General features: G+C 39.2%; 1 protein-coding gene and 1 long non-coding RNA gene across 2 annotated transcripts; one reads left to right on the top strand and one right to left on the bottom strand.

Annotated features, from left to right (window-relative positions):
* The first annotated feature begins 902 nt into the window (after positions 1-902).
* On the top strand, positions 903-15,992 carry DTWD1 (DTW domain containing 1). The gene is made up of 5 exons (XM_055715882.1): positions 903-1,193; positions 3,535-3,816; positions 4,867-5,010; positions 6,222-6,495; positions 11,353-15,992. The coding sequence occupies exons 1-5, from the start codon at positions 903-905 to the stop codon at positions 11,580-11,582; spliced, it is 1,221 nt and encodes a 406-aa protein (XP_055571857.1). The 3' UTR covers positions 11,583-15,992.
* A 7,308-nt stretch (positions 15,993-23,300) lies between these two features.
* Positions 23,301-24,938, bottom strand: LOC129736443 (uncharacterized). The gene is made up of 3 exons (XR_008733043.1): positions 24,767-24,938; positions 24,239-24,339; positions 23,301-23,574 (listed from the first exon to the last, which is right to left on the bottom strand). It is a non-coding gene; the product is annotated as an uncharacterized LOC129736443 (long non-coding RNA).
* Between the last annotated feature and the right edge of the window lie 742 nt (positions 24,939-25,680).

Raw genomic sequence — 25,680 nt, 5'->3', positions numbered from 1 at the left:
GGTGAGGAAAAAAATAATACAGGTAATAAAAATCTAAGTGATATAGCTTGCCTGGAGCTAACAAGGGAGTGAAACAAAGCCTTCAGCCTTCTACCAGAGTGGTTTCCAGGTGCTTCCACCAAGAAGACAGACCCTGCAGAGCAGTACCACCGCCCATGGTGGAAAGGCGTCAAGGAGAGTAAAGTGCGGGGCGTGTTTCACACGGGCTGGGAAAACCTGGGGCCGGGGCAGAAACCTGCTGGAAAGGGTATGGGGTTTCTGCTCAGGCTTATGCGACACAAAACATGGAAAAGCTGGTTTGGGGTGGGAGGTCCTCAGATAAACACCAAATCCAACGGCAGAGACAAACCCTCAGGAACCACCCTGCCTCCAGCTGCTCCGAGCCCTCGAGCCCTCGTCCTCTGGCAAAGTGGGGGCCACTGTGCCGGCCAAGGGCCCTCAGGCCGCACTGTCAGTGTCCATCAGTCAGTCGGTGTCAGTCAGTCAGTCGGTATCAGTGAGTCAGTCAGTGTCGGTCAGTCAGTCAGTCAGTTGGTATCAGTGAGTCAGTCAGGGTCAGTCAGTCAGTGAGTGTCGGTCAGTCAGTCGGTGTCAGTCAGTCGGTGTCAAGTCAGTCAGTTGGGGTCAGTCAGTGGGTCAGTCGGTGTCAGTCAGTCGGTGTCAGTCGGTGTCAGCCAGTCAGTGTCAGTCGGTGTCAGTCAGTCAGTCAGTCGGTGTTAAGAGTCAGTCAGTCAGTGTCAGTCTGTCAGTATCAGTCAGTCAGTCAGTGTTGGTCAGTCGGTGTCAGTCAGTGTCAGTCAGTCGGTGTCAGTTGGTGTCAGTCAGTCAGTCGAGGTCAGAGTCAGTCAGTCAATGTCAGTCGGTCAGTCAGTCAGAGTCAGTCAGTCAGTTGGTGTCAGTCAATGTCAGTCGGTGTCAGTCAGTCGGTGTCAGTCCCTCTGTCAGTCACCCGCGCGGGGCTGCAGGCAGCAACCGCCACCCGCCCGCCCGGCCGCCCGCGCGCACCGCCCCTCAGGGCCGCCCGGAGCGCTCCCGCCGCAGGGCACCGTGCCGCGCGCGCTCTTCCGGCCCCCGCCTTCCCGCGCCGGCCGAGCCCGACACTTTCGTTCCGGGGCCTGTGGGGGCCGCAGAAGAGGCGGGCGGCCCTGTTCGGCGAGTGGCGGCCCGCCGAGGGGCTGGAGCCGAGGGAGCGGGTGAGGAACGGCGCGGTGCGGAGCTGCCCGCCCGCCGCCAGGGCACGGAGGCCGCAGCGTTTGGGGGAGGGAGCGGCGGGGGCCGCGCGCGGCCGGCAGCCCCCGGCCCGTGGGGTGCTGGCGGGGGCGGCGGGGCCTGGGGGCGGTGCGACAGCTCTCCCCGTGGCGGGTGGGCCCCGGCCGCCGGCAGGGCCGCCCGCGGGAGGGGGCCGCGCTCCGCCCTCGGAGGCCTCGGTGTCCTGCGGTGATAGGGGCCGGGGCCGGTCACGCCTCGGCAGCTCCCGCGGAGCATCCCAGGCGCAAAGGCCTGTGCCCCGGCAGCTCCCCGCACCCTGCCGGGCCGCGCTCGCCGTGCGGGGCGGCCGCTGCGCCCCGGGGCCGGTACCCCGCAGGCCGAGGCCGCGCCGCCTGGGTGACAGGCTGCCTGGCGGGCCGGGGGGCAGGGTGGGCGCACGGCAGCGCCGGGGGTGAGCGTGCCTTGGGCACCGCACGAACCGTGCACAAACCCCCAGTCCTGAGAGAGGCGGAGGCTGTCCTGGAACCGCAGCCGGAGCGTAGGGGCAGCCTCCGGCAGCAGCGGTTATCAGGGTCGTGTGGATGGAGTTGTTACAGTCTCAAAATCGTATGACTGAATCAAGATTCAGCTCTTACAAGTTGTGTAAACTATTGCTGTCTTTCTAAAAAATCATACGGTACGTATAGTGCTGTAACTTGGCAAACGGCAATTATTTTGAGACCACAAAGGTTTTCCTGTGCCCTTAGAGCAGCGTGTCTCTTGGCAGTGTCAATAATGAACGTGCTTGGGGGTGTCACAGCTGAACCCCGCAGTGCCGTAAGGCATCACACTGAAAAGAATCAGTTTGCAGGCTGGGAATGCATGTCAAATTACAGGGCCTCTCGCCCTCTTCGCTTCATGAGGAAACTTGATAATGGTATGGGTTAGTCTGTATATTTGCTTCATGGCTGAGATATTTAAAAGCCAATTGCACTATGAAATTTGTATGCATATTAGATTTTGTGTTCATTTGAATGGACATCCCTGACCTTTCAAAAGTTGGAGCTTGTTGGCGGGGGAGGGTATCACAGCATGCATGAGTATTTAATTTTACCAGAAAATAACAACTCGTTTTTCTGGGATTAATTTTAAATTTTTGTTGGAAAGTTAGCCAAGTGTTTTGTTTTCGTTATTTTTCAATTAAATTACACTTGGCTTTATTTAAACACTTAATTTTGGATCACATCTCAGGAATTCTTGTTTGTTTGTTTTTGTTAAGCATGACTGTTTTGTTACATCATTTCACAAGTGTGATCCCTGACATGAAAAGTAAACCTAAATTAGCTGAAATTAAATACTGAGAACTACTTTTTTAGTTTTAAGTCATGCAGCACAGAGTGCAAAGGGCAGTTTATAACTACTGCAGGCTCCTGGCTGTGGGCTCCTTTGAAGACTAGAGAGGACCCCGAGTGATCTAGTCTGAAGGGTTTCACTAAAACTGTGACTATGAATCTCTGCACACAGCAATATTAATTCTGTCTGGATCGGGTGTGGGCGTACAGTCAGTTTTTTGATACATTACTCAGACTACACAGTGAAAATTTTATGCTAGAGGGTGAGACATCTGTCCTGAAGAAAGCCTGAAAAAAATCCATCAATGTTACTGAATAAATACAAACTTGCAGAATGAGTCCAGGCTGGGTCAGCACTTGCTCTCTGGTATATGGAACACCAATGCTGTGCTTTAGCTCTTGAGACTTAATTTTTCAGCCTCAGGCCTTGCTCCTGGAAGATTTCTTCTGTTTCACAAAGTTCTGTCAACAGAGGTTGCATTCAGGTAGGCTGGTTTGCCCCCACACAAATACATTTCAGGATAGAGATCTAAATTTGTACAATTAACTTTTCTCTTACTGATTTCTGTCCTGTAGACATTTAATTCATTGTCAATGGTCATTCAAAAGACTAATGGGACTGCTCATCCAGGTAAACAGTGTCTACCAGTGTTTTCACAATCTTTTAGACACTGATCCTACCAATAAATACAATTCTGCATGAGTTAAGTGAGTGGGATAACTTAGTAAAATGATGAATAGCTATATATGTGCATTAAGGATACAGATCTCCATTCTTTCTAGCCATTTATCTCATGCTCTCCTGAAATCCTTTTGGAGTTCTTGGTGCAATAACAACTGAATCAGATGATTTTATTATTCTTTCTCTTATAGGAATTGCCTTCCTTGATGAGTATTTTTTGCTAAACAGGATCATACAGAATCGTTTCCAGTGAATTAATTCATAGTATATTGGATTTTTTATTTAACAGTTACAACATATTGTCTGTTTCAGCTAACCATGTCTTTAAATTCATCTGCGCTTTTAAATGAAGAAAACTGTCAGGGACAAAGAAGAAATACTGAATGTTTGGAAAGTCTAGAACTGCAGACTCCATCATCGCTTCAAGATAACCCACTTCAACAATTACAGTTAGCATCGCAAGAAGTACTGGAAAAGGCAAAAAAGAGTGGGAGATCAAAATGCCCCCGATGCAGCAGTTCAAGGATGTTTTATTGTTACACATGCTTTGTTCCTGTTGAAACTGTCCCTACCAAAGAAATTCCAACTGTGAAGGTTAATATTTCTTATAGATTTTTAAATAATATTCTTGTACCTTTTAGTTTCTGGAGACAGATAGTCTGTCTGTGACCATTTCTTTTCTTATTCATTCTTTATGGGTGCTTATCTTTAACGCAGGTATAAGTGTGAATAAACTACACTTAAATAAAATTATTGTTCTTATTTGAGGGATTACATTTACAAACATTGACAGTGTTCCAGTCCTCCCATAAACATTTATGTATCTACCAGATGAGAACATAAGCTGAAGTCAGCCAGCTTGTCGTGCACTTAGTTCTTAAATGTTTCTTTACAGAAAAAAAGGTGTTACCTTTATTCTTCAGTTTCTAAGAACTCTGGCCAGAACAGAGTATATTGCAAACAAAAAATATGATTTTCCCATAACCAAGAGTGATTTTTACATAAAACGTGAGCTAAAAGACATTCCTAAATGTCATGCTTGTATAATTCAGATGAGCACCCTCAAAATACAAATACGAAAAAGTATAATGCCTTTCAGCTAAAATACTTGGAGAAACCATCAAAGAGGACTGATACATTTTGCAAAATCACCTACCTGAGAACTAAGATGCATTTGGAGACACTCTGTAGTTTGAAAGCATCGTGAAAATACTCTAGAAGTACTTTGGAAATTAGACCTAGGAGATTTAGGTGTATTTTCATTGAAATGGCCATTTTTGCAATAAGGTGAACATAAGTATTCATATTTAGGACCATTATATTGCTTAAATTAATATCACATCTTATTTACCTTATTGATGCTATTTCTAGAGGTTTTACCACGCTGCTGCTGCAGCATTCCAAATTGCATTCATTGCATACTTGGGTATTTACATGAACTGAGAGAATGTAACAGGTGCTTCTTGTCACTTGTCTCTAGTTTAGTTCTAAACCTATTAAAATAAAAACATTTTTAAAAATTGTCAAATATCTCTTAATTACATGGTATAGGGATTCCTCCCAGATTTTGCGTAAATTTTTGTACCTGGAAATAAGATTATAAGTATTGCTTATTTCTTTTTTTTTCTTTCTGTCTTACTGTAGTTACCTTTGAAGATTGACATTATTAAACACCCAAATGAAACAGATGGCAAAAGCACTGCTGTGCATGCTAAGCTTCTGGCACCTGATGATGTTACAATTTATAAATACCCTTGCATTCCAGAATATGAAGAAAAAAGACATGAAGTAAGAAATTCTGTATAGCTAGATGGGCTGTGTGCTGGGGAGATGGGGAGATGCAGATGTATCTTCTGCACTTCCTCCTGCAGTCATAACGAACTCTGCTGGGAGGAAGCAGGAGGGAAGCGCTGTTCTATTAATCCACTTTACTCCATCTTGCACTCGCATAAAGCTTGGGCCTACAAATACACACACAGTGGTTCTGGACTGTCCTCCAGAGCTTAGAAAAACTGTAGCACTATCTAACCACATGAATTTCCTATGTTCACCCCCTTAGAGAATGGATAATTTGATTTATTGTGTACTATAAGAAATATTTTACCAAAATACATGATACAGCAAGTTAAACAGCAGTTAGGTGTTGTGCTCCTCATAGTCAGTAGCTGCAGTATTTAAAATTCCTTAACATTTTTAACATTCGCTATTATAGAGGAAACCTACTAAAATGGAGCTATTGTCTGTCAATAGCTAGTCAGCACACAGCCTGAAAAAACTGAGCTCTAAACATTTAAATGGTGTGATTAATCTGAAATCTAATATTTACACATTTGATGTAATAGTTAACACTTGGATCACATGAAGTAGAGGGTAATACAAATATGTCATAGAGACGTTATTCAGGGAATGAGCCATGAAGGAAAGCATAGGTGGCAAAGAGGCAGGAAGCTGAAAAAAAGCAGAAAGAGCCGCAGGGAAGGTGGGCAAAAGCAAGAAGAGGTCGCAGTGACTTTGTATGGTCCAGGCTTTCCGAGTCACAGATTGGGAATGCTGCACTAAGCTACTGAAAAAATTCTGAGTAGGGCCATCACTGGTCTTTTTCACGTAAGATATTTGTGAGACATGTAATAGATGCAGAAGAGATTATTTATTCTGATACAATATTTGTGAATGAAATTAGAAACTATTCTTTATGGCCTTCCTGTCCCACATACTGCAATGACAAGTGAAATTTGAACTTTCTCAGGCACTGACGCTGTTGTCTTGACTGAAAAAACTTCTTCACAGAAGCATTAGAGTTGGTAGTAGAGGCATGGAGGCAACATTTAATTAATAAGATCTCTAATAAGTATCTTCATTCGTTATTTTAAGAGATACTTTTTCATCTTGTCCTGACTTAAATGTTTATGGGTGGGGATAGAAAATACCTTTAATGAAGAGATTCCTGGTGTTTTATTAGACTTTGTTTACACTCACAGTTCTTTCTTTTCTTCATTTAGATAGCACTTATATTTCCTGGCCCCAATTCAGTTTCAGTGAAAGACATTGCTTTCCATCTCCAAAAGTACACTAAGAAAGGTGTTTGTGATAATGACGATGACTGTTCCAGAGAGCCATTTCTTAAACAAGCAAAAATAGAACCTACAGAAGAAAAAAATCTAAATGAATGCATTTCAAGCAACAAGACTGAAGGCACTAAACTGAAGAAAATAATATTTATTGACAGTACCTGGAATCAAACTAATAAAATAATAACTGACGAACGACTTCAAGGTAAAAAGAAAAAAGTTGATGTTATTGCTACAGGAATTATTAGGGGAAATATATATGTTTTTATAACAGACCTGAGCATAATATATGTTTATTCTTAACCCTATATCTGAGAATAAATGAAAGATTCAACAGTAGCATTGTCAGCTACTTCAGTGCTGTAGAAAACTTGAACCAAAGACTCCATTACTTTTCATGTCATATAATTTGTTCTTCAATATAATAAGAATACTTAATAATATTCTAAATTAATACTAAAGAAAGCATTTACATTTATTTCTCCCACTTGTTTTTTGGAAAAAATTTCCTCAGTCTCACAGAATGGAAGCTGTCATGTGAAGACAATGGAAGGGTAGTTTGAATGACCTCGGAGAGAAGCCAGAAAGATTTCCTTTGCAGTTTTTCAGGAGACCCAGGGGAGCATTTTTGTACACGCTGGTGGTAGACAGGCCACTAGAAGGTGAATGAGGGATCTAGCAGATAACAGCACAAGTATGTCATGGCTTGGTTTCTTTTTCCAGTAAAGCTCTTTTTTTTTCACGGTCATTTTGATGACCTACTTTCCAGAGAAAGGGGATTGTGTGCTTCCCTTCTACACCCTCCCACCTCTGAAAGCAAAACCTTGTAATTCTGCAAAGGTTTGTTGTCTTAGGTTCGTTATAAGAAGTTTACATTTAAGTATTCTAAATAAACCCACGAAAGATAAAACAATTTAGCAATCGCATTCCATTTGTTTTGAGATAAATAAGAGTTTGAAAATACTTTCCTTAGTGAAAAAGGTGCACTTAGCTGGGGGGCAGGCTATCAGATTTATACATTATATATATAACTACTACTGACTGCTTTGCACTGGACCCTACAAGGAATTTCACAGACTTCTTACAGGCAAGATAAATGTTGCCCTGCTGTCTAGTCAGTTTATTAAAGAATCCCATATGTTCGTATAATACATTGGCTAATTAAAATCCCATTGCTAAGTATTTAGATTAACACAAAACATACTCTATCAAATAAATTAAAGTATTACTGTAAAGATTATAGTAATAGCACATTGCAAGTTAACTCTAAAGTATTTGGAACTTATTTTAAAAGGATGAATTTCAGGAACGTAACAGGCAGCCACAGGAACTGAAGATTTCCGTGGAAGCTTATGCAGTACATCAGTCAAAAATTCATGATTGGTGTTACTTCGGAGCTCTTAAAGAATGGTTTCCAGTTACCCCATGTGAATGCTGGTCTGGTGGACTCTTCCCTCCTTTCCAGAAGTTCGGCTCTGTTCCAGCTGAGTATTCTGAGTATTCCAGTCCTCCGTCTTCCTTGAGCACCTTTCAGGATTGCTGTAAGGTGTGACTAGCGTCACACAAGTCAGCCTCTCTTACCCACACCCAGGGGAGAATTTTACCCTTCATGCAGCAGGAATAAACGTGCACAACCTGTGCATGCATTGCTTTCCTTAGAGCCTGTCATAAAAGATGAAAGTTGCATTAATAGTCCTTTTACAGATTGCAGTTTTGACTTCCCAAATGAATGGGACAGACTTCCCTTAGGCATAAACTGATGAAATTTTTATGTTGTACACACATGAGAAGTAGAGAACTATTGTCATTTTTTCAGTTCAACTGCAAATGAAGTCATCATCCAACAAACTATTGCTCATATATTAAAGTTCAAAACTGAGTGTTCATAATTCCAAATAAACAGTAACTGCCATACTCAGAAAGATTTAAGTTACAATAAATAGTGGATGGAAACGTTAACGAAGCCAAGAAAATGTAAAGAAAAGTGTTGTATTTTATAAGCCTGCATTTGTATCAAGTAAATCTAGCTAATTGTTCTACAAGAGAAAGTGAATGTGTACATCAATCTTAAAAAAAAAAAAAAAAGCCTGGCAAACTTGGACAAAAAGTACTTCTATATCTTGGAAAAGTGGTGTAATACATCTTCAGAAAGCAAAACTAAATCAGTTGTATTAAAAGACAGGAAATACTTGAAAGTTGGTAATGTTAAGGATTAATTACTTCATTAAAAGTCATCACTAGATCAGAAGGGAAACAGTTGCATCTAATGTTAATGATTACTCTGTCATATGAGTGATGAAGCTTATTGGCAACATCAACATGGTTGCTAAAGAAACATTGCTTTGGTATTTTTTGCTGTTTGATCCACTATCCGCTTTGTATTAGCCAATGTCTTATTTTATTAGCTTATACATTCTCTCCTACAAGGCTGAATCATACATCTGCCTTAGTTGGATTTTTTTGTGTTGCTTTTGGTTTTTTAAAGTTTCTCTGCTTACTTTCATTTCTGCAAGAATTTCCCACAAGAAAATGGTAGCCTTTGCCTATGCTCAGCTAGGATATTTGAGAGCAGTAAGTTGACATTCTCTGAGGCAAATTCCCCCCATCCTCATTTTTCTGACAAATCTCTTGTCATCCTCTCATATTTTCATCATCATGTCTCAAAATCACACTCGAGGGTGTGATGCAAAGGCCATAGCAGAGGTAAGATGAATCCAAAGTAAATGCCTTCTTCCTCAGCCTAAATCCTTAAGTTACTTATAAACCTTGAGAATCTAAAAGATTAGGAAAGGAGCAGAATTCCTGCCCGAAATAGAATTTTCAAGCTGCTGCCTCTTTAGGAAATTAACATTATAATTGAAATAACAATAGGCACTTTAGTAAGAGCTTAGACTCTTACTAGCTACCATAAGTGCAAACCATAATTACTCATTGCTTAAAATTTTCCGCACTAGTATTTCTTGAAGTAGTGGATCTTCCAGTTCACTATACAAACTGTAGGGATGAAGAGGTGGTAGAAAGCTCAGAGTAAATGACAGGCATCTGCATGTGTGTAAACTTTACCACTTACATACATCATGTTGGTAAAAACTTCGAACCTCTCTTAGATGTAAGATCAGTGACCAGCTATGATTAATATAGGATCCTACAGGCCTGAGCATTCGATTGTTATAGCGGAGGGAGCACAGAGACTGCTGTGATAATAGGATGTAGCATATCAGGAAAAAATGGAGGCTTAAGGAAGGGTGGGAGAACTCTCTGAAAGGTGGTGTCTGCTCTAAGACACATATACGGGAGAATAACTTCTGTAAGGGAAACTTGGTTACATTACCTAAGGAGATGTAAAGATAGCTGTATTTCCCTTTCACTTGATTTCAGATTCACAGAAACATTTATTTCTAGTGAGCTTAAAGTATGTGGATGCTTTTTAGCCACAAACATGTTGATTTCCTTGGTATTGTAAGCTTTCATATGAACAATCAGTACTTGTAGTAAAACATTGCCTTTGGCTGTATAGATACAGATACAGTACAGGTGACAGAAACATGCTCAGTAAACTGTAACCCTTAACAGCCTCTAATTTTTTTATTTAAAAAAACCCTCCTAAAATTCTATGTTTGAAATTAACTGATCCAGCATTTGAGGTAAGCTCAGTAGTATCAGGGGTCTTGCCTTCACTGAACTTTTGTTTGTATTCAAACCACAAATAGGTGGGAGTTTACATTGGAGGAATCATCCCCTAAATTTAGTTCACTGCTGTTAAGGTGGAAGCATCACTGAATTTAATGAAAGTTTTCACTTTGGTTAGGGCTGAAAATTCAAGAGTTGAAACATCTTGAGGGAAAAATCATAATGCAGTTTCCTATTACTATTTTGAATGTACGTGTATATGATTAACAGAGGTAATAATTAGACTACGTTATTTGAATTTTTGGTTCTGAAATACCAACAACATTTGAACTCAGTGATGGAATCATTCAGGTTTTTTAAAAAACGCATTAAGAGATTTCTTTTACTATGCAAGGTATCATGCATTACTAACTGCAAAACAAATCTTGCAATTACACTAGAAAGAATTAAACATACTTTCAAGGTAAGAAGTATAGAATCACAACTGCTAGGCTATAGGCCAGTTTGCACTCCTGAATTTGGACCTTACTGAAACGTCTTTGTTAATAACTTCCAAGCAACTCTTAAACCATGTTGTTATTTATACTATTACTTGTACTAAACCATCCCATGACACACAATATTCAATTTTAACATTTAGAAAAGGTAATTTTACAACCTGATCCTGGTATTATTGACAGGTGTGTACGCATTTCTTTATAATCCAGCTGTCCACCCTGTTTACGAACTGATTACACATTAAGGTGGTTTTAATTTTGAATAGTTTGTGCATCTTAAGGAACATAAAAATGTTCCTTAACAAGATATGTGTTTAAAATTCATCTGAATGATAAAAGTAACAGACTACAGTAGATAAAAGATTTTCATGTGCCATACAGATACCAAATGTATTTCTTTCATCTCAAGTGGGAATGCTTTTCGTTTCTAATAAAATTAATGACCAGATTCTGTCATAGTTACTCCTGAGTAATCCCAGTGAGATTTCAGTTACCCAACAAGCATAAATGAAAAGTGTCTGGCTCTTAGCAAATACTCCTCAGTTCAGCAAAACTAACAGCGTGAGGGATTCTGTGTTACACTTGAAAGGTATTGGGTCTGCCATGCTTTTTCACTCTTCCCATCTGAAGAGACCCTGCAGTTTACTGAGGGCTGTGAGGCTGTAGGAATGAAAGGATAAACTGTAAATTTTAATTGCAGACATGAGGATTGTAACCTAGAACTTACAGCACAACTTTCAAAGTGGTCCACAAAGGAGGATAAAGTCATTGCCTCCATTTTATGGATGAAAATTGGAGGGACAGGAAGAGAAATTACTTGCATGCAGGCATCTAGCAGGCTAGCAGCACAGTCGGAAAACATAACTAAAGACTTGTTTGGCATCCCATCCACCAATCCGCATTGTATAATCTGTGTCATCTTTTTTTCTTGACAGGGTTGCTACAAATCGAGTTGAAGACAAGGAAAACTTGCTTTTGGCGTCATCAGAAGGGAAAGCCAGATACATACCTTTCCACGATAGAAGCAATTTATTATTTCCTTGTGGACTATCATCAGGAGATTTTGAAAGAGAACTACAAAGGACAATATGATAATCTGCTTTTTTTCTTTTCATTTATGTACACATTGATTAAAAATGCCAAGTGTTGTGCAGGAAAAGAGTAAGATGTCTGTCTATAGGTAGGTAACACTAGATTTAATTTTGTTTCTTTTTTAATGATAAACTGCACAAACGTAACCTTTTATCTAACTGAAATCTGGAAATAGATTGTACTCTTAATAATAGCTACAGTGTTTGTCCAAAAGTAAGCTGTAGACCTTATGTCCTGCACATGTGAGGTTGCAGAACTACTGATGAGCAGGCTAATTAGAATTACTTATTTGAAAACAATTACTCTCTGCTAAATCTTGCTGTGTTTGAACCTACAGACCTGATAGGCTCACCACAGCGAGAATACTGCCATAGGTGAGGACAGGAGGACTTAGCCCCTCTTACCATAAGGAGTGATCACTCTAACTGTAGAAAGAAATTGTGATGCTAGCTTTTTAGTACTATTATTGCTTTGTTTCAGGTGTTTTCTTTGTGTTTTACCCAGTAATACTGATTTCACTTTCATGACATCAAAAGCTTATGGAAATTATTGGGATGGTATTTAATTTAGAGGGGTGAAGGGCAATACAAATGCAAATACAAATTGGATGCGGCCAATACAAAATGAAAGACCACATTAATTGAATAGAATACGAGTTACGTGCTTTCAAGATTAATTCTGGAAAATTGTCCTAGTAATAGAAAAGAGCAGTCTCTAAACATCATTATAGAGTGCATGATTTCCACAGTACCGCTCACATACTGTTATATTAAGATTATGTACAATTTCTTGGATAATTTTAGACTTCTTCAAACAAATGAATTTAATTAAGTGTTTATTATTCTGTAATATCATTATTCTTCTGGGGAACACTAACTTAGTAAGTGTCACTATGGCATATCACAGACAGTAAAATTTTGTAGATGCCACATACTTGTATTCTAAGAAGCAGAAAAGGCTCATGACACTGCAGCAGTTGTCTGACAATGTAGATCTTTTTACAGGACCTTAGCAAAGTAATTTGCAGAGACAAGAAGTAGGGAAGATGGCAGTTCCAACCACACATTTCTGGTAAGACTTCCTTAAATTAGGCAGATTATGAGTCTGCTGTGTTTTTTCTTTTGCAGTAATAGTGCAAATTTGAACAGCATAAATAAGACTTTGTCTATGCTGATGAAATTTTTGTTGGTATGTGTAGCACATGTGAATGTAATTAGACAAGTATGACTTTGCCAAGCTATACCAGTACAGCTAATGCTGGCAGAGGCAGTAGACCTAAGCTATATCTTTACAAGTAGAGTTATACAAATATATTTTTATCATACTAGGATGTTCTGCCAGAAAAATCCATGTTGGTAAAGAATATAGTCTTAAGGTAGAAAAAAATGTTTCATTAGAGGTGTGATCTAAGTTGGATAAATATTTCTGAATATTCTCAGAGGTGCGTTACTTAAGAAAAAAATTAATCTTGTCAGTGGCAGATTGAAAAATTACCATAGATAAATTTTTAAACAAAAATGACGAAGTTTTTGTTGTAATTTTCCTCAGAAAATCTGCCAAAGTTGTCCCCTGTAGCATACTCTCCAGGAGGGCATTCTCATACCCTGGTGAACGTAGGAACAGTGCCTTGAAAATTACTTCAAGAAAATCTTTTAATGCTTACAGAGCAATCCAGGCAGATGCAAACAACTGATTTGTACTGCTTTTTAATGCTTCAAGATACTGAAACCAAAGTTAACATTGCTTAAAACAAAAGGCACAAATACACTGTCTGCAAGTCATACTTACCTTCAGATTTGTATGCTTATCTGCACAAGTGAATGCATATAAAAATGTATTTCAGTGGACAACCAAAACACATCTCCTCTATTTGCAAAATGAAATGCTAGAATGCTAGTTAAGTTACATGAGTGCACATGCAGTGTGTGAACTGTAAAAGCAACCACGAGAAACAGGCTGGAAGTCAGAATGAGAAAGGTAATTTTTAAATGTACGTACACATCGAGTTCATGTGCCAGGCAATGAGAAAAATCAGCAGTCATGTCTCAGTGCTATCGAAACAACATATTCTTATTCATTCATGAGAGATTATTTTGGCTTTTTACAGTGATTAATGCTATTTCCTTTGGTATGATTTTGATACTCTTTTGACATTTCCATCTGTTCTTGTATTTCTTAAACAAAGACTGTTGTAATGCTTTTTAAAAATCACACAAGTATAATAGCTTGAGAAGGAAACTTTCACCCACTTTAAACAAACAAAAATAAAATGAACCCACTGACCTAATGTTTTACAAGAACCAGAGAGAAAAATGGGGCGGGGGGGGGAGGGGGAGTTACTTCCAAGACACATTTCCCTGAAAACATGTTTTTTTTATTTAAGAAGCAGAGGTCAGATAAAAGTTTATATAAGCTGTTCTTTGTTACTTTTGGAAAACAGTTTCATAAGGTTCAAAATGGTTTCCAAATTTAAGTTTTCTGTACCTCACTTTATTTGAACAATGGGAATTAAGAACCTATTCCAAAAGTAAATTAATTTTAATTCTCAGGTGAAATCAATGTACAGAAAAGATTTTAAGTCTGGAACACTGTGTCCAGAAATTGGGTTCAGATTCTTTTTCTTCCAGTGCAACTTCAGTGTAATGCAAGAGTCATTCTTACACCAGCTGACAGAGGCATATCTAATATCTGTAATTAATTATGGTCTGTTGATATTCCTGTGATAACCTTTTATAGGGCAGGAAGGAGGTTATTGTCACTTCTGCTGCAAATCTGCTCTGTCTGAGCAGCAGATGTAGTTCCCCCTTCTCCCCCATCTCCTGCTCTCCCCTCAAAAAATACTTAAATCCTCTGTTAAATTTCTGTGTCGGTATAAGAAGCTAAACCAAGCCATCCACCTCACACTGAAAATGTCTCAATACCACTGATCTATTTGTTTCCAGCTTTGAGACTGAAGAATAGTTTTGTTCCACCAAATGAAAGCAATCAAGTGTTTAATCCTTTCAAGTGCAATTAGAAGCACTGACCTCCTTGTTCTTTAAAATGAGGGTCAGGGGGAGGTAAAGGCCAGTTCTGAGCCTTTTCTTTCATATCAGAATACCCCTTCGCTAACTATCTCTTCTGTTTCCAAAAACATCAGACAGCAAGGGAAAAAACAGGCTTCTACCTCCATTAGCAGTTAACTTAAACAGCCATAAGTTAAAGGGGGAGGAAAAGGAAGAGCATCTCTATCTATCTCCTTTCACAACAGAAGACATCTGGCCTCCTGTGGGGAGGCCCCAGATAACAAAGAACCTGTCATTGCAAACCTCCGAGATGCGTTCAGAGAGCCGTTTTACCTGCAGTCTGGCTCATTCATTTCCTGCCACTGAAGCCATCTGCTTTTGCTTATTGTGGGTATTTTTGTTCTTTGTTTGGCCAGGAGCATGAAGTGGCTTCACTTCAGCATGCCTGTATGCTTGGTCAGAGGGAGGATTTAATCCTTTTCTCAAGATGAATAAGAGAGGGAGCTGCAAAAAACAATTCCTTTCCTGGAAGGTAGCACAAATGTCATCCAAGCCTAGGTTGAATGAAGGGTCATGTCAGTGCATGGGGTAAAGAAACGCTGAGATTGAAAATAGATGGCAACTTGGAATCTACAGCAGAACCTTCCAAAGCATTTGTAATCTCACCTGATTTAAATCCTTTGCTACTGCTTCTTGCAATTTTTTTTCAGTTTGAGTCTCTCCGGTTTTCCACACAGGCTTCTTCCGGCCCGATTGCAGAGTAATGTAGCAATCTGCTCTTGCCTTTCTCTTGCACTGAGTTTCAGTATTTTGCTCAAATGCTTCAAAAATCAGTCTGTCTTCATAAGTGATAATCATAGCATGCTTATTTAAAATATAATGTGATGTGAAAATCCATTCCACCAATCCCTATCTTTGAAAATGCCAAAACAAGGAAGGGGGAAAATTACCAGTCAGTTTCCCATCATTTACTATAATGCAGTTAGTGCACTCCCAGGTACCATTAACTTGTATCACAAAGTATTCCAAAAAGCCACGCATCAGCTGAATTCATGAAACTTGTTTTGTGACACAAATCTTGATGGTCACACTGCAGCAGTGTTAAACTAGGTGAGCTTTCCTGCTCTGATGAAAAGATTGTGTGGCAGTAAGATGCTGGCCTACAGACAGCAGGATATGAGGTCACCCATTAAGGTAGGGAACGACCCAACACAATTACTGAAATATTATCCCTTGTCTTGAGAGACATTATTTTAGTAAAATTCCAATACTGTTATTAGTACGAATATTGATTTTGACTAGCGATACTTGGCAATACCAACATTCAAATTAAACATTTATATGAAAATTTTACTACACTGTTTGTGTTCACTTGTGGGAAAGATAACACGTTGCCGCCATTTTATGGATTCTGAAGAGAAATCGGATGCTGTAGAATTTTGAAAGTAGCATATCACACTAAACTTTAAAAACACTCATAGTGGTATGGTTATTTCACCACTACCTGCCAGAAAAAAAAATAATTAAATAGTTCTTGAGTCCCACAGCAAGAGGTGGGAACTACTTCTTTAATGCAGAACAGACTTTGTGTTTTCACCTCACTGAAAATGGAAATTTTTGTCTAACTTTAGCAGTACTGGTGCTGTTATCACATTTCAAATCAACTATGATTTTACTGCTGGCTTCAGACCACTGGTGTTGCAACAGGATGTTTAGAAACAGACCACAGAAGAGAATGCTCCGCACCAGAATACCCGAGATGGGGTCCTACCCTACCGGTGATGCTGTGCACGTCGCTTCCCTTGCCCATGAAGTTAATTTCTGCCTCTGAATAACATGTCTCTACATATGAAGCTGGGCCCGTAAGTCACTTGGACTCAGCAGGAAATCTAAAGGCTGAGTATCGTTACAGAGGTTCTGATGTAACATTTTCCAACAGGGGTAGAAGAACTATACAGAAGAATGTGTACGTGTGTAAATATCAATACATATGTACCTCCCTCCTAGTGATAAATGCATTAGAACACAAGCCAAAGGTTTTGTCCCATGCTGTTTCTGTCTTAGGGAACATAAAGACAAAGTAAATCAAAGTGTGGTATCTAGAGTTTACAAAATTAAAGAATAAACTGTTATATGTACAGAGCAAATGTGTATTTCAGTTAGATACTGACATACAGCTGTTAGCGTACACAGATGACTAGGAATCCATTTGTTAAGTTTGGATGCACTATCCAGCACAAGTGCTGTATTATCCCTTCAAACCATACGCTGGAAAAAAAAAAATAATATTCTATACCTTTTCACCATTCTGAATATTTCTGTTAACGAGCCTAGTGTAGTTCCTTACTTGTTCTGTAAAGCATCACGTTTTCCTTGCATCTTCAGGCAGCACTGAAGTATTAGATTTTTTTAAAAAAATAGATATAAATTAAGGACATCCATCCAGGCTTAACAGGGCATGCCCAAAGAGGCCAAAGGGGTAAACAACAGAGTAAAATTGCAAAGAATAAATTTAGAGAAATTTATTTCTCTACACAGAAATTCTGACTCACCTGCACAGAGATGGAGCCATGGATCATGCTCTGCCATGTTTAGAAGAGGAGAAAGGAGCAAGAGCGTGCCCGCCCTGCTACCAAGGAAAATGCATTTGCCTCAAGTAACCATGTGCATGAACACGTAACAGTGAGCATGCATATATAGTACCCTTCATGGAAAACTCATCTATAATGCAACTGGATGTTTTATTTGCTTTCTTTTGATTACTTACTGGAGAAGAAGATAATCAAACCAGAGTTAGTGCTTCTCGGTTGTTTTGGGGTTTTATTAATAATATGCAATTAATTTATAAATTCCTCAGTCAATGCCAGCATTTACTCTTATTTCAATGTAATTTTATTACAAACAACAGTATGTAAACCTATTAATGTACCTAAACTTTATAATACACCTTCAGTCCTACCCAAGTGAGATAAGACCTGGCCTTTACTCTGTGAGAATACATTTTTGTGCACATGGCCTGGAAGAACATTTAACTTCGATAACACAAAGTGTCTGTGTGGCACATAACATTTATTATTTTGCAGCATTTTATGTCTCACTATTGTCTTCAACAGATACGCTATCAACAATGATTGGGTATAATCTCTAGTCATTTGGTATCAGTATTAATGTCTGTGTCTGTTAATGTCTACAAGTCCTGGTTTTAAACAGACTTTAGGACTCTTGAGGCTTTTGTCTAATGAGTTAGGCTGGTTTCCATATGGAAAGCCTTGCTTCTACTCGATTAAAAATTGAATTATAAAAAATACATTCCTAGGATGCATGCCATTTTGAAGAATGTCGTATCATCATTGAGTCTTTTTTTAAACCATACTTGAATGCCACCCTCAAAGCCTAAAATTTCTGAAACTGTTTGCTTTGGAGACAGATGCTAATGAATTGAACAGAATCAGGCTCTTTGTAAATGTGGAAAAAAAAGTATCCTTAGTGTCTTTTCTGCAGAGGAACAATACTTTGAGTTACAGCAAAAAAGTTTGCTCAAGCTGCAAATACAAACTTAATTTCAAACGTTGCTGCTAATGCTAAATAAAAATTATGTATTTCAAGAACATCATAAATGTTATTCCTTTCAAAAAATATTTTTGGGGCTTCAGTTTCAATAAATTGTTTGCCAAATGCAGCATTAATTCCAGCTGACCTGAACCTCCTGTGTTTTCTAGTTATTAGTCTATGCAACTGAAACATTCTATCTAGCTTTCTCTGTTTACAGGCTTTCTTTGGGCCGAATCAATGCTGCAGAGTCTATTTCTTTCATATTTACAGCAGACAAGAAAGCAACTTGATACAGCTTCAATTTTCAGAAACATCGTGTAAAGCACCTCAGTCTACTTGAAGCGGTCGGATCGCACTCTTTTAACCTCGCACATCTAAGTGTGTTTAGAATATTGGCTTTGATCTGCATACCTATGTCAGTTAAGAGTACAAAAATGCTTGCATTCTTTTCTGTCATGACTGCCTTGGCAAAAAGTACAATATAGAAAACGTTTACATTGCCAAAAGCTTCCTTTTTGAATATGGCTCACTTTAGCTGGGGAACTAGTTTAAAAATCAATGCCTGAAGCAGCTGCCCAGGAATTTACCAACAGAACCATAGTGCCAAACTCTTAAATGCAGAATAATCTCTAACATAGGCATAGCCTAACTGATTTTGCTCATTTTGAAATGAGAATCCGTTGAAAAAACGTAATGGGCTAAGACACAAAAGGTATTGAATCTTTTGAGTCCATGAAGACGAACACAGTAGATTCAAGCAAGGTAACGTGCAGTACTGTAGCTGTTACAACATACATATGGTCCTATGGAAATGGCCAGGATTTTTTTTTCTAGGCCCCTGCGAAGTTCTGCCCTGTCTATAGGCAATGGCCATTGTCAGTTAAACATGTACCTATGTATATTCATCTTGTGAGGCATTAATTTAGAAAAGACGTTTCTTATTTATATATCCATACCTTAGCACTTTTCTTGTGAGAAATATGCATATCATAGCTAACACTATGGAACTCTGTCATTGATTTTTAGTACCTTTTTTTGCTTTCCAGAGTTCCAGTATTGTCATGCTAGTGATAGTAGGATTGGGATCTTCCTGTGTTGCTGAGTTTACTGCGTCACTTGCACCAGTGACCAGGGCCAAGTCTGTATCTGAGACAAAAGGAAAATATATTACAAAATGTTTTGTTATAAAAGGAAAAGCCATGGCTTTAAGTTATCAAAACAACACCAAAGCACATTAATCAAGCATACAGTAAACAATGACAGTTTGTTGGTTTTATCTGAATGAAAAAAAATTGGCCTATCTGTTGGTGTTCAAACCTAGAATCAAATCTTGGCAGTTACATGTGCTAATGAAAACCATTAAAATTTTATGCATTCTGTGCAAGATATGAAAATACATACTCGTAAGATTTAAGAGGTAGTTTTGCACAAGGCCCTTGTGAGGTTGGTAAATAGAACACATATATGGGGTCTGAGGATGACATCAATTATGTTATACCATATAGTTAATTTCAACACTACTCACAGTCCAAATTACCATCTCTGTTCTGTTCAGTTCCATGGCTCTGCATGCAAGAAACACTCCATTTACACACAATCCATTTTAAGTCCAGGAATTAACATTTTTGTAGTCCAGGAGATTCCACAGCTTGGGTTAAGATGGTAGAACACAGCTCTAAAAATTGCTAGCAATTCCTAAAACTTCTAGCCACAGTGCTCATGAGGGGTGTATTTCCAGAGTAACTCTACCGATAAATAAATGGGGCTTAGTTTAGAACCATAACAGCAGCAGTATCAACTAGATCACCCTTATCCTCATGATCACTGAATCCTTCAAGGAACTCCGTGGGTCTGTGAAATGTGACATCTGCAAAAGCAGTGGTGATTCCTCTGCCAAACATACATGTACCTACCAATTTATTTTTTTATGTTGTTCACAGTTTGCCCAGTAAAGTCAAGCTTAACTGTCTGTACATCTGCTCAGTCTCCTAGAGTCCCTATTAAAATCAGCATCACGTTCCAGCTTCCATTCCTCTTCACCTTTTAACCACAGGGCTGGCTGTGCCTCCCAGGAGCCTGGCAACCAGAAAAGGCAAGGATGTTCTGGCTGTATCATTTTTATATCTTCTGCAACAGCCCTCCAAGGGAATGAGATGCGTGAGCCAAAGGAATTTAGTGTGCTGTTACACAGAGAACTGCCTCCAGGTGTAAGGCAACCATAGGTCTACTATGAGTGAAGAAGGGAATAAAAGCAGTCTGATATAGCAACGTCTGTTTTCCCTGCTGTTTCTAAGTTCCTAAAATGCATACAGATATAATGTTGACAGACTTATAACATCAGGTACAATGCAAGCAGATTAGCTTCATTTACAGCCATGAAGCTACACCTATTTCAGATGCATTATCTTGCTTTCCAGGCTGAGTTTATAGGATGGACAGTGAGTCAGAAACATATTAAGATTGTCAGACGAAAAGATTTGACATGGAGTCTTCTCAGGGGAAGTAAATGCAAGATCCCATGGTACTAAATTTATCTTGTAAACCTTCCTTTATGAGCTATCACCTACAGATTTACTTGGAACAAAATCATCTAGTTTGACTCTCACCCATTAAGCTGGGTCCAGTGATCCAAAGCAGCTCTAAAACAGATAAAGCAGTGAAGAATTCTTATGTGAAGGAAATATGGCCAGTGCAAGGTGTTACAAAGATCTGAAAAGGTGCTGTTGAAATTACCAGATCCCCACCTGTCAGTAGTCTATGTAGTCTCTGGTTTAATAGCTGGCAGCCCCAGAAGGAGGGGCAAGGCTTAGAGGCAGTGTAGAGCCATTTTTTGCCTTTCTTCCTGATGCTACAGGTCATATGCATCTCCAGAAAAATGATCACAGCTGTTAGGGTCTTCTTTGGGCAGTGTGGAAAATATTAGGGAAGTTCTGCCATCCTCACAGACTTAGGACTTATACAGGGGAAAAAAATGGCCAAAAGAGACAATTAAGTGAGTGAAAATTAAACCCACAAACAGTTATCACCCTGAACATTGATTTTTTTTTTTTTTTTTTTTTTTTTTTTGTGCACAGCATTCTATTTGGAATTCACTACTTTATTGCAAATAAAGCCTCTGACCCTTTTAAAAATAATTTCTTTAATCTTCAGGGGAAGAATATATAAACATCTTGACTAATAACAAATTTCTAGGACTGTGAGTGTTTTCTGTTGGATTTTTTAATGTGACTATACAAAAACAACAGCACTTAACATTACTCTCTACAGCAGCCTGCTTTGCTGGGGGAGGCACTTTGGCAGTTCTCTTCCTTTTTTTCCATATCCCTCTCCTTTCAGAGGCCCCTCATCATGATGACCCATCCATTTGGCTAAGGGCTGCATGCAGCTGCATCTGAAAGAAGCCAACTGTATTCTTGGGTCAGCTGGAGGAATCTGCTTGATTACAACTGTAGGTATATACAGTACTTCTAACGCCCATAACTTAGGGGAGAGAAGACCTAGGCCTCACCTCAGGTTTCAGCAGAAGTGCAAAACAGATCAACTGGCTACATAGCAAATATTCAATAGCTTGAGGCAATCCAATGCAAAAGAGCTATTTTATTTAAGGATTTTCTCCTACATACCTGGAACCATAGTCTTTTGTTCACATGCGTTCATAGAACACTTAACTTCTTGCAATTTGTTGTAATGAAAGAATTATTATGAAAGAAAAATGATTAGCTGGCACATTTCAACTCAGTGGCTATGCTGTCCTGTAGATGGGATGTGTGAAAACTGAATGTTTCCTGATCTCCGTTAATATTTTCCATGTTTAGTTGTTCTACAGAAATTAAACTCTCCTAAAATATCATGGCAATTTTTTTTGTTATTGTTGCAAATTGAAAATGAATGTTGGCCAAAGCTTGCCATTCTTAGAGAAATCTCAGACTGAATAGCTGATTACCCTGCATAAATCTTGGCAGTGCAAGGTTACCCATTTTTAGGAAAAGCAAGAGTTTTTTTATTTTATGAGAATTAACACAAAGAGGGAGGCCCTCTGAAGTAACTTCAGCGACTTCATCTCGTATTTCTTTGCTATAAACCAGTACCATTCAAAAGGTTAAAAAAAAAAGGTATCAGTTTAAGGCTTGTGCCCAAATTCCTTGTATTTCCACTATCACCAGCTCTGCGCTACAGGCTTTCATTATTTTTTAACGTGAGAAAAACACCCAGCAGAGTTCACTCACAGCAAAGTGAGGCATTGTTCATTAATGTCTAATCATAAAATGCAGGTCTGACTTACATAGTAGCTGGAATACACATCAATAGCAAAACCTAAAAATTCATATGACAAATGGCATTAGTGTAGTCTTAGGTCTAGGGCCCTGACGGACCCTTTTGTCCTGTGCTGTATCATCACAGAAGGATGAGGACTCTAGTACTGCCGTGATGTACACTGAATTATCAAGTGTGATACTGCTAGTTACCCAGCGTTTTTCATTAGAACTATAACATTATTTATGCTTGTAATTCACTACATCAGGAGACCTTCAGCTTTCACTAATGTGACATACATTCAGGACACTGTATTGAATGGGTTTACTGGTGACAAGCAGGCACTGAGTCCCAAAAATGTTGTACTTTTTGAATACATCTGAATAAAAAATTTCATTGCAAACACAGGAAAGAAATACAGCCTTGTATTCTGTGACTAAACATACGTTATAATCCTCTTAGCTGCTATTGTATTTTTAATGCCTATAATGCCAATTTTGAAGTCTCTTGCACATTAGTACAGCACTAAAATAACAATGCTTAGCACGAGTGTGCAACAGACAATAAAGTAGAATCTGTGCCTTGAAACACATAAAATCAAGGATAAAAAATAGCATCAAAGAAGAGCAGACTTGTCAAGGTGAAGCTGGGGAATGCTTTAATAGTGTGCTCCCAGGTAGTCTCTAAGTAAATGAAGTGGCAAGCTTAAGTTTTCAGAACAGATTTCAAGGAAAAGAAAAAGGCACGCTGTTGGAAAGCTCAGGACACTACAGCTTCTGAGGAAGCATAGCATATACATAGGGACGTGGATGATTAGGCATGAAGTTGACTAATGATTGCAGAGGTCTATTTATGGACAAAGAGGCAGGAATGACTGCTAACGTCAGATGAGACAGGTGGCATATAAGGAAAGGAGTTATTTAACAATTTTAGTATTTGGATAACAAGCATGAATTGGATAGATTCAGAGGAAGTGGAAACAAAAGTTTGAGATGATTAAAGTGACAGTGAAATATGCAGAATGTTATGCAAGACCTGAAGTAGCTTGAAAAGCCTACTATTGAGCAACTGGACAACAAATATCTGGACTCTCACCCGGGGTAATGACAGAATTGGACTCCTGTATCACTTCAATAGCTTGGTCTAATCCAGCTTCAAGTGTAGCTTTCAACAATTTCCATAGGTTTCCTTCTTGCTGTAGATGCTGTGCCATGTCGACCCAAAAATTACATTTGGCAAAGATCTGATCACGGCCTAAATGCGAATGTATTAAATGAGCATATTGGTCAAAACAACAGTTCCAAGTCCATTAAAAGAATCCCAAAATAAATAGTTCATTTGCTGTAAGTTCCCATGTCATTTGTTTGGGAAGGCAGACTGCATTATTCTTCAGCTCATTAAAGTTTACTTTAACAAGCTGTGAAGCTGATACAGCAATGGTTCAACAGTTCAGTATTGCATTGCTTGCTTTTTTTGGTTTTAATTTTGAAAGCTTCAGCATCCCACTTGGCATAAAAATCACACATTTCAAACAGATTTTCAGACATGCTTTTGAGAAAACCTTGGATTTTCAGCCATTTTTAAACAATTGTGTTTCTCCTCCCTGAACTACCTTAACATTTTTCCCTAGCAAAACAAAGATGTTCTTTGTTTAAATAACATCTCCCATCTTGCTTGTTATGAAACAGCACATTTCCCATTTCCTCAAAGTCAGTTCCTGGGTGAGATACTCCAATGAAGACCATTCAGCACTGCATAAAATACTAGCTTACACTGTTGGTTTTACGAGTAAATCACATTGCTGTTATTGTTTTTCCTAGTTGTTTTTTAAAGTTCAGTTGCCAGATTTAGTGTACTAGGAACCATTTACATACAGAATGGCTAGAACCTGAGCAAAGCTATGCAAGTTCTCTTGTACCTTAAGACCACCACTGATCTGAAGGAATCTGCTCTCTCAAGGCCAGTAGTTTAAGCTCCATGCTGACGTGTGACTGCCAGTCAATGCCCAGTTCACCATGCCTGTGACCAACTGGAATTGAATCGTTAGCATGTTTACGCTGTTCAGTGAAGTGCCGCGTGGAAGTGCTTGGGCTGCATGTAAAAGAGCTACTAAAAAGCAGGGTAAAAATGAGGAAGGGCTCCCCTAGCACGTACGTACTGCTTGCAGTCCTTGAGTTGGCATCATTCAACTCAGACATATTCTGATTTCTTTGCTGTCCTTGACATTTAAGGAGCTCGTTTGCCAAATCCTAATTCTAGAAAACCCACCAGACATCTAACCAGTTGTAATGTTTTGTTATTTACTACCACTATGAGCCAATTTCTGTCAGGGAGCCAGTCCAGTTATACAATCTTCTGCAACATCTAATTTCTAAAAGTTTCCGAAGGAGATGCCCTAGTCTTATTTCACACAGAAAAAGGGGACAAACCAGTGGTATTTTCTTACCACACACACAACACATGACAGGGTAGCTCCATCCAGAAGAATCAAGGCACCCGCAATCATCAAGACTGTTGTCAAGACGAAATCCTTCTGCATGCAAGGCTCAGTCAGAGTAACTGATAGTTTGGTATTTTAGTAGCAGGCGTATCTGCTCCACCTACAGCTGTCAGTGTCAGTCCCTGCAGTTATTAAAACCACATTAGGGAAAAAAAAATTAAAATTCATATATCAAGAAATTATATAATTCCTAAAATAAGTGAAACAAAAGCAAATAAAAGTTCATTCTAGCACCCAGTTAAAAGACTGTTGCCTATGATTGTTATTGGGTTTGGTCACATAAGCAGATATGCCTTTAGAATTTTTGCTGAAAGATTCTACAGGCATAATAGGAGCTGAAATAATTTGTTATTTTGCAGGACAAGAGCCTTACTTTCTAACTTCTTTCCAAACCTAGTCCACCGTTACAGCAATGGCTAGGATTATATATACATCTGACTAGATAAACACACACAGCTTATTTTACAACACTGCTGCTGGCTAAAAAGTTTTGGAACTCTGCAGTCTGGTTTATGGGATCCTGCAGGGTCCTGCAGACCTGTTACAGAATTACTATAGGACTAGATAAACATTCTGCAGAGTACTTTGTTGATTCCTCATAATTTATGCCAAATTTTTCAGCTAACATGCAAGACTGTATTATGGCTAGCATTCAGCAACTGCTGGATGTACGTGCAAAAACCTTACATTTATTTGTGACGAAGAGGTTCAAGAATTGCTCTCTTGATACTATTACCATAATTGAGGAGAGTCCTATAACACCAAGACTGCACACTAACCCAGGGGTGTAGCTTGGATCACACTAGCCATGGATGCTGTCAGCAAGCCAGCGTTCAACTAGTGTTGCTCAAGCAGAAATG

Source organism: Falco cherrug, chromosome 7 (assembly GCF_023634085.1).
Source record: "Falco cherrug isolate bFalChe1 chromosome 7, bFalChe1.pri, whole genome shotgun sequence".
NCBI lineage: Eukaryota > Metazoa > Chordata > Aves > Falconiformes > Falconidae > Falco > Falco cherrug.
Note: the sequence above shows the minus strand (reverse complement) of the source record. Positions and strands in the feature narration are given on the sequence as shown.